The sequence below is a fragment of the Misgurnus anguillicaudatus genome, chromosome 10 (assembly GCF_027580225.2).
Source record: "Misgurnus anguillicaudatus chromosome 10, ASM2758022v2, whole genome shotgun sequence".
Taxonomy (NCBI): Eukaryota; Metazoa; Chordata; class Actinopteri; order Cypriniformes; family Cobitidae; genus Misgurnus; species Misgurnus anguillicaudatus.
The window spans coordinates 38,952,389-38,966,047 of NC_073346.2; the positions used below are offsets into that span (position 1 = coordinate 38,952,389).

The following is a 13,659-nucleotide window of genomic DNA, read 5'->3' on the forward strand; positions in this document are numbered from 1 at the left end:
TTTTACTCTTATTAGGGTTTGGTAAGGCATAAAAGATTGGCTTGAAAAATTGTAGCTGATGTCACTTCTGGTTCATTGGTCACACTGGAAATGAAAGGCCAAATAGAGCGCATTGCATTGTGGGATGCATTATTTTGTGCTGAGTGCTCTGCACATTTTGACAAATGCAGAAGGTCGTCTGGATATTCTGTGCATATAGAAAATCAACATGCCGTGAAGAAAATACACACTATTGGAAAAATAATGCTATAGCGGCACAACAACCACCCAAATGCACATTGCAGTGCATTTCATCAGGAATATTATTGTATATTTTTGAAATATACAAATACATGCATACGAAAAACAGAAAGAAAAAAATCATCCTTAATGATCATACACGACTTGGTTTACTAAATAATTATAAAACAAAATGGTGGCCTTTTTAAATGGAAATTTTGTCATTTCCAAAATAATAAATGGCCAGCCGCTGATGATTTTTATCTGCAATTTAAATTGTTCTGATGAGAAAAGAAGAACAATACGTAAAATCGCTATTCATTCAGCGTGAGGCCATACTCGCTTATGATTATTGACATTATTGACTCTCAGCGTCAACACGTGTAGGCAGATGGTTATCTGTGTCTACCGGTATTAAACACCTCGTGAAGTTTTCCCGAGGATGAAGCAGAATGAGTTTGTTTGCTCTGATGTTAATAGTTTTGGTTTATATTGACTTGCTGCAGTGTAACTGTTAATGATGCTGAACAGTACGTGTTTTGTGTCAGATTAGCAACACTTGTGTGTTTATACCCTGTTATTATACAGTAATGTGCATACACTGCTAATTCTCAGTCGGCGTTAACAAAGTCAAAAGCTATTAATACTTAATGTTTAATGTGTAAGTGTAATGTTTGAAGGTGATTAGAGAAAATGTCTGTAAATCAGATCATTCCCACACTCCTTTAATCTGTCACGCACCCCAGCTTTCTTTAATCCGTTTTATCATTTTGTCAAGGAATTTCCACACAACCATTTTGTCCTTTAACAAGACAGAGAGGTTATCAATCTAAGATTTAAAGCGAAGACCTAATCTATAATGCTTTGATTTTGCCCAGTGCTTTAGTTTGAGGTATCTGATATAATGCTTGTGAACTCTTTGTCTGTTATTTTTTGTATTATGTGCAATCATTGCATTCATGCATTTGGCTTTCAAAGTTACTTACAGTGCATTCACACTATACATCCCTGTATGGGATCGAGCCCATGACATTTGGTTGCTAACGCAATGCTTTACCAATTCAGCTACAGAAGCACTTTATAATAACGAATTAAATATTTTTTATTTTGTTATAAAATTATCATCTTTTATTTTATTAGTTGGTTAGTCGTTTTGGGTAACATTAATCTAATTTATTAATCTAAATCTAGGCTATGCATTAATCTAACTTTAATAATCTACTAATTTGTGTTCTTGTATCTTACTTGCTATAGAATTACAATAGCATCAAGGTCATGGGTTCACGCATACTTATAAAAATGTATAGGCTGAATGAATGCAGTGTAAGTAAAATGTGATAAAACTAAGCATTTTCCAAATATATACATTTAAATCACTAGTAAGCATAATGTAGCGGAAACTTGGCGTATTACCAGCACGTCTCGAGGTGTCGCGCAGAAATTCCGCAGTTGCGTAAAGAGAAGCTGACGGGAAGAGTCAAGCGGGTCAAAGGCTAGAAATGACGCCCTATTCGATGAATATAAATATCAGAGCACTGACCATCATGACTAGTGAACACGACAAACCAATATAGTATCAGAAAAAAAGAAAGAGAAATAACTTTTCGCCAGATCACTCATCTTTTAGTTAATGCGCATTTACGCGTCTTGCGCACAACTTCTACTGAGCAGATTAAGTCATTGAAACGGATAAACTCATTCAACAATTTGACAAGGAACAAACATCACAGAGCAGATAATGAAGCTCACGCGTTTTTTTTTCGCTGCTGTGTTCATCGTTGCGTGTTTCTGCTTTCTCCAAACTGCTGCGTCTCCATTTACGCAGGTAAGATTCTGCACATGCGCACTCAGTGCCGCGTATAATACAGATTAATATCTATTGCATTTAAAACACCTCTTTAATGCATTGCAACTTAAAACATCTAATATAACATTATCTTGTTGTCAGAATGTCTTGTTAATGAACAGTCAAATAGTTACAATGTCAAGAAACTATATATTGTATTAAGCATATTAATATGTGAACTACTAATCTGTTTAAAAAATAAAACATGTTTATTTATGACTTCATAAAAATAAATAGGTCATTATAAAGTCTCACTGTCTGTTTTTTATAGGAGGTACAACATGAAGATGAGATGAACAGTGAAGCACCACAGATGAACTACTACAGTACAGAAACTACACCTGAACAAAGCAATCCACTGGTATGTAAGCAGTCTTTATTTTGTTGGCATTTGACATCACTACTAATACTTATGCATTAATCGCCCTGACCTAGTATTTATACGAGTAACTAGTCAACTTTAATTTGTGTTCTGGTTGTGAATGTTTGCCCTGTGTGTTGTTCAGAAGAGGTATAGGCCTACTATCTTCAGTTCAGACACACAGTTTTGCAGATGATAAAGCTAAGAATTACATTTGTAGACGGACATAAGCCATAAGCAACCTCCTTAGCACTTTAGTAACTGCATAGAAAATGTAAAATGTTATGACGTGTGCCAGAAATTATGTTTTATCTTTTGCCGCATTTATAAACACAATAAGCCAATCTATAGTAATACCACCAAACAAGCATTAAGAAATACCCCTTCACTGTGGTAAAATCACTGTACCGTACAATAATACAGTGTTTCTGTTGGGTCAGAGATCACTAAAATCTCATTTCTGTCTTTTTTCCCTAGGCACTGTTCAGAAGCAAGCGACAGAGTCATCTTTCCATGTGCAGATATTGCTGCAAGTGTTGTCGCAACAAAGGATGCGGATTCTGCTGCAGATTTTGATCATATCGATATATAAGAGAGTTCATAATAAGAGCTGCTTATCCCAAGTTGGACATTAAGTTATTTTATCTTTTTAAAACCTCCTGAAATTTGCCAATCGAGCAGAAGAGGAAATCTGTTATGTTTAAAGCACAAAACGGGTATAAATGCGGTGTATGATTGCTGAATGCTTTCTACTGCTTTGTAAAGTGTCTAAAATTTGTAACAACACAATGAGGAGAAATGTTGCTTTGTTCTTTTGTTATTGAATGTAGTTTTTTTTACATGTTTTGTACATATTTTTACACCTGTGTACGTAAATGTTTAATCAATGATTGTTTAGTAGTGAAATGAAAACCTTTTGTAATAAAATCAGACTCCTGATTTCTTTAGTTTTTGTGGTGCAGCTCTAGGGGGCGCTAAAGGCCCAAACACAGCAACACTGACACACCAGTGATGTTATATTTTATGCCAACACCTCTGTGACAATAACAGTCTGCCGCATGGCTCTGTTTCAACATCTAGTGAGATGCCCACTGTCTACTGCTTACATAGACAGCTGTGCCTACATGCTTACTGAAATGAAAGCTCATAAGTGATTTGAAATGATGACATACATGGGCAGATCACTAGACACAAAACACATACGGCCGCTTTCAAGTACCTCTCAGTGTTCAGCTTCTCATGCAGTGTCTATAATTCAAGGCGATCTCGCCTCATCGCAGTTTATTTGATATTTTAGAAATTAAACAGAATGGATGAAAAGTTTAATCAAGGCAAACTACCAATGCAAACATAACGCCTGGCTCTTTGTTATGCCGGTTGTTGGCAGCACCTGGAGTCGTTCGTTTTAATTAAGTACCAGGGAATGGTCTCTCAATCTTTTTCTCTCTCCCTTTTCTTTTCTGTGTCCAACTGTTGAGGATTTGTGCGGTTGTGACCTACAGTTGATAGAATATTTATTTGGGTTTATTACTAAATAAAGGACAATTTTATATAGTCTTTGTGTGCAACACATTCTGAGATGTTCTTAGTGAAAGACCTGGAAAAGATTTTGTATAAATATTTTTCACTACAGCTTCTTTATCCTAAATATTAGGGATGTGCATCTCCATAACTGAGACCGATGTGATAGGCATCTCAATGCCAGCCTGATCTCACAAAATACGTGAAATAGCCATGCATTATTTTGCTTAGTTTTGCGTGACATTGTCACGTATTTCCTCCATTTTACGTGCCCGTGCCACACATTTCTTTTCCTTGACAGTTTCACGTATTGGTTACTCAACTGTTTTTCCTATTTTCTTACAATTATCGCTTCGGTTTGGGGTTAGAACAACTTTCTGTTACATAAAATGACATCCTTTCCCAAACCCAACTCTAACCCTAACGTTAGGCGACAATGGTTTAAAAAGCATACGAAAAAAATAGTATAAACCAATACTTTAAGTGACATATAATGCAAACAGCAAATCTAACTCCAAACCGAAGCAACAATTGTTTAAAAATAGGAAAAATAGTTGAGTAACCAATACATGAAAATGTCACGAAAAAGAAAGTCGTGGCAGGGGCACGTAAAATGGTGGAAAGACATGACAATGTCACGCAAAACTGAGCAAAATAATGCGTGACTATTTCACGGAAATTTGTGAAATCAGGTTGCTCAATGCATAGTACATTAAAGGCCATGTTTTCCTGATGCCATTTTTCAAACTTTAGTTGGTGTGTAAGGTTGCTGTTAGAGCATCAATATAATACCTGCAAAATTATAAAGCTCAAAGTTCATTGCCAAGCGATATATTTTCTTAAAGAGCACCTATTGTCCGATTTCCGTTTTTAAATTTCCTTCGGTGTGTAAGTGTGTATTAGTTCAAAGTTTATGCAAAAAGTACAAACCCCAAAGTAAACGATGACGTAAGTTAACATCTCCGACGTAAATCTCTTTTCTTGGTCTACAACAAACACACGGATTGTAGGCAGTTTACTTCCTGGGATTAGTGATGTAGACAAGACCAACATTATCATAATTCCTCCCGCTTCGGACTCACAGCCTTTAAGTTAACTACTGTTAGCATTGCATTGTGAACGAATCTTTCAAACATGGTAAGGAGTGTCACATTTCCTGCTGATGTCAAAGGTATTCAGGCCAATCACAACGTACAGATCAGCTGGCCAATCAGGGACACACAGCCTTTCAAATTGATGCATTTCACGAAGAAAGTGAAATCTGCATCTACAAAAATGTACTGCATGTGAAAAATAATGTGTTTTTTGGACCATAAACTACGCAAACACATTGTATTATACCAAATACACAAAATAACGTTGTTTTTAGCAACAAAATAGGTGCTCTTTGATATTTTTCTTGTGTAGTAATCGTTTTATAAAAGCAAAAATGTACCTGAGGCTGTGCTGTATCATGATTAAGTAACGGCTGAAGGGATTGCATTGACTCGTGCCTAACAACGGCCTTCAGCTGTATCTTATTCATGATACAGCACAGCCTCGAGTACCTTATTGCTTACATATATCAGTTCTGTTGATGTGTCACAGGAATGGATTTAGTCATTAATATTTACCCACTACATTCACCATGGCTGTTATTTTCTTCAGCAGAACTGTACTCAACATACAACTTGTTTGCATATACTGTATGTAAATCTCATGTGCATTTAGATTTAAAAGTAACCAGATATCACTGATGACAAAAACCATTGCTTCTCACATGTTAATTTCAGTCTGTTTCTCATGTAAAGCTCATATGACGTTGATTCTTTAGAATGAACAGCACTGTAGATGTGAAAAAACTATGATGTACACTTTTAAATTAATATAACTCTGGTATTTTGGTCTAGAAGCTTTACACTGTAAAAAAATTCCGTAGAAATTACTATGTTATTGCAGCTGGGTTGCCGGTAATTTACCGTAGATTTAAATTAGTTATTTACTGGCAAGAGTTTGTTCAAAGTTAAATAAATTTTAAATATTAACAAGTCTTTATCTTTACAGAATAAAACTATACAATACCAGCCTCCTGCAAAGCATTCTGGGAACCAGAAATCATCATCAACCTTTTTCTGTTTTTTGCTTCAGATTTTGTTTCCCAGAATGTTTTGCTTGATGCTGTTATTTAGTTTTACTCTGTAAAGACAAAGACTTGTAAATGTTAAATATTCATTTAACTTTGAACAAAATGTTGCCAGTAAATAACATTAATTTAAATCTACGGTAAGTTACTGGCAACCCAGCTGCAATTTCTATGATTTTTTTTTACAGTGTATCTTGGTCTTGTTTTAATGAAGACACAGACATGTCTGGATGTGACAATATTAATAATAATGCAGTGACAGTAATTTATTAATTTGTGACAAGAGTTGAAATTTGGATCACAACTTGTGACGTATGGCTTCATGTTTACTTTTGTGAAACATTTAAATTTGTATAATTTTATTTATAAGATTAATATGTTATTGTGTTATTTGGCTAGGGGCGTGTTTGTTTAGGTGATTTCAAATATCAACATTGGCTTTCAGAGATCATGGACCCTCCTTTAACTGGCTTGTCCCGTGAGCGGGACACCTGACTTTACTTTAATATTTAGCATGTACATTTTTATCTACAACACAACAAACCATGTATCATTAGAAAGGTCTTGGCCTCTAGATTACATATTTCAACAGTGTTTTATAAAATAAATTATGTAGGGAGAGTAATTGATTCATTTATGAAGAAAGTGTGCCTCAAAACATTTATATCCTGCGAAATGTCACTGTCCCGCCAGCCTACGTTTACTTCAGTGTTTTGCATGTGAGTTCTTATCCAATCATGACAAACTATTTCGTTTGAAAGCTCTGAGAGATTTCATTTATCATCACCATTTTGGTAAAGGAATGACATAGCAAGAGACATTTTCTAAAATGCCACGGGTCCACAGGTGGGCCCAATTTGTATTTACATATGTATAGCACTAATACCCGGTTCTTAACCTAAAAATCTTGACAAACTATATATCATTGGAAAGCTCTAAGGGTGTAGTTTTCTTATTTCATCACCATTTTGGGAGAATTATGATGTAGTGAGAGCTAGTTTCTAAAAGGTCACGGGCTCACAGGTAGGCCAAATTTGTTTTTACATATTTATAACACTAAAACCATACTCAAAACCTATATATCACTGGAAACTCTCAGAAGGTATAGTTTTCATATTTCAAGGTCATCTGATGATAGAAATAATGTAAACTAGTGACAGTTTTTTGTTTTATGTGTCCTCCCCCCCATAGGAATGCACATTAATTATTATTTATTCATAACAATATGAAGAGTTTGGTTCCAAAACGCAATAAACGCCATTTTTGAAAAAAATGAGTTACTGCCAGAATCAGTATTATATCAGGTCAGTATTATAAAGTAAATTCTTAATTTTATGCAAAATCCAATTTCCGCAGTGTTATTCTGTCATCTTTTCTCCCTTTTTTTCCCAAAATGCAATAAACGCCACTCCCCCTTTTTTACAGAATGCCATAAATCCACTCCTCCACAGATTACAGCGCACCTCACGCAATGTAAACAAAGAATGGCGGCGCGTTGAGTACACGGAATCTTAGTTTTCCTCATCTACTATGAACTTCGTGATCACCAAACAAACAAAAACAAAATAATACTTTGATAGCATTGATAAACCTGTGATGGTTTTCTGTGACGGGAAAGAAACGTAAGCCATCAACATCTAATAATTTACGCAGAGGAACTCGGGAGACCGGTGCTTGTTTGGCCGGGCCGACAGCATCAAGTTACTGTCATGATCCCCAGGGGATCTTATGAAAAACTTTTCATAATTTTACTCAAAGTCAAAGAAAATCGAGCAGGACCAAAACATTTTACAGCTGATCGCATTGAAAAACGTTAAGCGACGACGTCAAGTTTAACCGATGACTTCTTAATATCACAAAGTAAGTGTTTTGATTAATGTCATTAATGTTTATATTTTTAATTAGTGTGTACAACTAGTCAACTAAATGAATATAACATGGCAAAGATGAATGCACATTTATATAGGCAATTGATTCAATAGATTTATAGCATTTTTAATAAAAACTTGTCATGGATTTATTGCATTTTGTGGAAAAAATAATCCGTTTTTATAATAAATCTTTGAAAATCAAGTTATGGATTTGAATTTTTTATGTTTTTATAACCTAAAGATGCTATGTGAAAGTTTGTAACAGAAAATAGTGGTTTTCATCTTGTCACTTTCTTGGTATAGAAAACACGTTTTTACCGAAATTTGTCAAAATGGATTTATTGCGTTTTGGAACCAAACTCTTCATATATACTATTATACATTTTCAAAAATGTTGACAAACTTTATATCATTGGAAAGGTCTAAGAAAGAAGTTTTCATATTTCAAAACCATTTGCATTAATAATAATGCAGTAACAGCAATTTATTAATTTGTGACAAGAGTGACAGCAAAGTGTTGACACCTAGTGGACGTTGTTGGTAAAACCATTAAAAGTTTAATACAAACTTATTTTTTTGAAAACTTGAACTTGAAATTTGGATCACAACTACTTGTGACATATGGCTTCATGTTTACATTATTGTGAAAAAAGTACATTTTTATAATTTTATTTATAAAATTAATATGTTATTGCATTATTTTTAGTTATTAAAATAAATTTAAACTGCTATAACATTTTTATTTTATTTAATGCAAAAAGGGTTTGAAATATGAAAACTACATTCATAGAGCTTTCCAATAATATATAGTTTGTCCAGATTGTTTAGGTTTAGAATAGGGTATTAGTGTTACAAATACACTGCAAAAAATGACTTTCTTACTTAATATTTTTGTCTTGTTTTCAGTAGAAATATCAAAAAATTCTTAAATCAAGATGTATTTTCATGATGAGCAAATGACCTAAGAAAATAATACTAGTTTTTAGACAAAAAAATATACAATTTAAGTGAATTTGTGCTTAAAACAAGCAAAAATATCTGCCAATGGGGTGAGAAAATTTTACTTGAATTAAGTGATTAAGAAAACGAAATCTTATTTCACATTTTTTTTCTCATCCCATTGGCGGATAATTTTGCTTGTTTTGGGGACGGTTTCACTTGAATTGTATATTTTTTGCCTTGGGACTAGAGTTATTTTCTTGGGTCATTTTGCTCATCAAGAAAAAGCATCTTAATTTAAGAATTTTTAGATATTTCTCCTGAAAACAAGACACTAAGTAAGAAAGTCATTTTTTACAGTGTATATAATAACAAAGTGGGCCACCTGTGGTCCGGTGACATTTTAGAAAATGTTTCTTGCTATGTCATTCTTTTACCAAAATGGTGATAATAAATGAAATCTCTTAGAGCTTTCAAACGATATAGTTTGTCATGATTGGATAAGAATTCACATGCAAAACACTGAAGTAAACAAAGATGTCCTGCTGGCGGGACAGTGACATTTCACAGGATATGAATGTTTTGAGGCACACTCATTCCATAAATGAATCAATTGCTCTCCCTACATAATTTATTTTATAAAACACTGTTGAAATATGTTATCTAGAGACTTGCTGTGGGTTCACACCAGATGCGAGTTCAACGATTTGCGCAAGTAGATTACACTGCAAAAAATGATTTTCAAGAAAAAAATCTTAGTATTTTGTCTTGTTTTTAGTAAAAATATCTAAAAATTTTTAACTTAAGATACCTTTTCTTGATGAGCAAAACGACCCAAGAAAATAAGTCTAGTTTTTAGACCAAAAATATCAAATTTAAGTGATTTTGAGTGTAAAACAAGCAAAACAAAATCTGCAAATTTTTCTTGATTTTTCTTGAATTTAGTGTTTAAGAAAACATTTCCATATTTTTTTGCTTACCCCAATGGCAGATTTATTTTGCTTATTTTATGCACAAAATCACTTAAATTTGATATTTTTGGTCTAAAAACTAGACTTATTTTCTTCTTAATTCTTCTTAATTCGATCTTAATTTAAGAAGTTTTTAGATATTTTTACTAAAAACAAGACAAAAATACTAAGAATTTTTTTCTTGAAAATCATTTTTGCAGTGTACATACAAAGTCAATGCAAAGACGCGATCAGACGCGTCCTCGCGCGGGCTGATGCGAATGACGGGAATTGGGCGGTGCGATTGCTGCGAAAACACCCGCTATTTGCCTGACACGTGCCTTCGCGGCAGTTAAAAATATTCAACTCAAGCGAAAAATTTGCATGACACAAAGTTAAATCTCGCGAGTAATCTAGAGCGAGCAATGCGATGCTACGTAGCATTAGACCTTTCCAGTGATACATAGTTTTATTGAAATAAAGCCGCTCACAGGACGGTGCCAGTTAAAGGGTTTTATTAAGTTCTGCATAATTAAGGGCGTGGCCATTTGAGTGACAGGTGAGTGACTGATGTCTTTACCGTCGAGCTAGGTGAGCTGGGGTTTAACACCCAGCCACTTCACCTTCACCCACTTTTTCGATGAAGAAAACACAATGATGACTGTATGAATTTTGGTATTAACAATTCCTTCAAGGTCAGAAACACTCCAGTAGTCTTATTGGTATGTAAAGTCTTTTTGGTTTTGCCTTGAGCATCTGGATCTTTGCAAAAAGTTCCAGAACAAACTTGCAATATTGAGTGTATGGAAATCTTATTTGTGTATTGTGTGCAAATTCAGTTCTCTCTGTTTGTATTGCACCGGAAATATTGAATCACATCATTTTCTTCATCTGCTCCTAATGCATCTATTTACACTCACAGATTTCCATACATTACACAAACTCCGAGCACAGACACAGTGATAGTGGCACATTCACATGACCACATAACACTGCTGAGATTAAGATATATGACTTGATCTTTCATGCATTATTTAGCATATGCATGAGCTGGATGGTCATAAATTTGCGGGAAGTACTAAAACTCACACAAAAACATGTTATTTTTATTTCACTGTGATATTACACCGGGACCTTCCTTGAGTGCATCACATGTTTCTTTTATGTTTTATGGGTGATATTCCAATATTTGTGCATTCCTTTAAAGTAACGGTTTACTCAAATCTGTAAAGCGCATACGTAAGGGTTTTTATTACAAACAACAAACCTAATAATCAAATGTTTGGCATGAATGCACTGTAGGTCCCTTTATATAAAAGCATCTGCATTACTCATGAATGTAAATGTTATGCTGTTAAACTGTTAATATATAAAAAATCATAAAAGCTGTCTGTATAACATCCAGTTTAGTGACACCTTGACTAGATTTTATTTCATTGACGTTCACCATCGCTTCTTAAATGTCAGGCTGTTCCTTACACAAAAATCAAATGTCTTATAAACTTGGAAAATAATATAACATTATTCATATGGACTTTACTGTGTATAGGATGATTTTTATGGAGAGAATAACCACATATAAGGTTTCTTGAATTTCGTAAAAAGGTTTCTGTGAACTATTTCTTGTGAGTGAATATATATGATTCATTGTAATTTGCAGGAACCAAGGACTATTCATTTTTATTTGGTCATATAACTGCGTGTAGAAGGTTATATATCAACTGGTAAGAAAATAGACCTCCAGTTATGTTGTTTACTTCATGTGTTTGGCATACATTATTCAGCAGGAAACTGAATTTATGCACTCTGGAGATCAATGCAAAAACATGCAAATGTAGCCACATATTCACGCTTGTATAACTGGTCACAGGCTTTCATTTAATAAATTATTTTTTATCTGTAATTTTGTCAATGATTTCTTACAGTAAGGGAGAGCGGGGTAAGTTGTCACACTTTTCACACTGTCTAACATTTACTACATGGTATAAATCTCATACCAAATGAAAGAAGGAAGTCTTGGGCACATATGTTGTATTCATTGCATTTTCATATCTCATTATGGAGACAATTTGCCCCATCGGTGGGTAAGTTGTCACACTAGATTATCTAAAAATAATTTATCGTGATTTAAATTTTTAAAGTCGCAATGAAATTGAAATGAAAAACTATATCTTTTTTTTAATATTGTGGTATTATTAACAAATGACTTATCTGTGAGCTTCATTATTTAAAAAAAAAATTTGTGTGTGCTCATAATCTTTAATCAAAAATGCAAATCTCCTCCCCTCCTCAAAACGATCTCTCTTCACTTCCGGTCATAAGTATGGCAGGTGGGTGGGTCCGGGAGAAGCTCGCAGCGATTAGCAATTAGCAACACGGCCAAACTTCAAACGATCCAATCAGATCTCGATGGACAAATTCAAATCCATGGAGCCTTATTTCATGTCAAAAGCCGTTTCATTCGGATATACGTCACCACGGGGAAAATAAGGCAATCGCTTCCGTTTCATGGTGACTTTAAATTCAAACCAGAACTTCTAAAGGTCTTTTTGTGTTTTTGAAGCTTTGATTGTGTTTACGGTGCGCAATGTAACATGTGTTCATGGTTCACGTGTAAAAAAAACTGTATTTTTCACACACTTTATTTATCTGTATAGCGCTGTTTTCACTGTCCTCAAAACAGGCTAATGTCTTCATTGTTCTATGAAATCCCTCCTTCAGAAAAACATAAGTTCTGATTGTGTAGTTAGTTTAGTGTGGTTTAACAGCAGCTTAGCTTGCCGTTAGCTTAGCTGGCGACTGACGTATTCCTGTGGGCGGAGTTTAGTCCAAAAACTGTCCTAGTGACATCATTAAAGCAGGAAGTAGAGGGCTGTAGTCCAAACCAGCTGTTCGCTTTGAAAGGGGAATTCTGTTAAAGAAAATATATCGCCTGACAGTGAACTTTCAGCTTTATCATTTTACATGTATTATTTATGCTCTAACAGCAACATTACACACTAACTAGGGTTTAAAAAAATAGGATCAGAAAGAACATGACCTTTAAATGTTAACTCTAAATATTAACTCTAGGGCTTTTCACAATGCGCTTAACCGTGGGTTATCTTCTTTCGAAACCCTGTTTTTAACGCTAGGTTAACTCTTTCCCTGCCAACATTTTTCATGATTTTCACAAAAGGTTAATGCCTCTCAGAAAATTTTCTTCTTTAACCCTCAAAAGACCCGATTTTCCGATAGTTCCTTGACTGTAAAAATGACTCCAGAGATTAAAAGAGTGATTACAAAAAATATTTACATTTTTAATGATTAAAAAAATATATCATTTTTTTCATTTACTTCCCATCTATACATTAATGCTGTGAATAAAAGAACAAATATATAAATATGAAAAAATGAATAAATAAAAGAACAGACCCTCTGCTTTCAAAAAAAGTTTCATCCTACCTTCATTAGTTCTCTTTTAACCCCCTTCAAATATGGGTAAGTTTCTTCAATATCACCTAATTTTGAGCAAAAAGCTGAGATAATTCAATTTTTGTAAAGGACTTTTGATAGAGATCAGATGCAGAGTGATCCTCAAAACTTAGGGCGATACTTCCGGGTTTTATAAGTTCGGGTTTTAACCCACCTGGTGGATAATAGCGGTATTGCGGATTGACCCGTCAATGGGGGGTGGGGGGGGGGGCGTTAACGATCATTTCACACTTGTAATTTAGAAGCGGGGTTATCCCTGAAATTAACCCAGGGTTATGAAACTCTGCTAGCCCTGCGTTTGTGGGTTTAACCCTGCGTTGTGGTGCCAAACGCATACAGTGTGAAACAAAGCACGA

General features: G+C 34.4%; 1 protein-coding gene across 1 annotated transcript; it reads left to right on the top strand.

Annotated features, from left to right (window-relative positions):
* The first annotated feature begins 1,754 nt into the window (after window positions 1-1,754).
* On the top strand, window positions 1,755-3,365 carry hamp (hepcidin antimicrobial peptide). Its single transcript, XM_055210425.2, has 3 exons — window positions 1,755-2,044; window positions 2,337-2,426; window positions 2,904-3,365. Exons 1-3 carry the CDS (start codon window positions 1,958-1,960, stop codon window positions 3,000-3,002), a joined length of 276 nt encoding a protein of 91 aa, XP_055066400.2. The 5' UTR covers window positions 1,755-1,957; the 3' UTR covers window positions 3,003-3,365.
* Window positions 3,366-13,659: the final 10,294 nt, after the last annotated feature.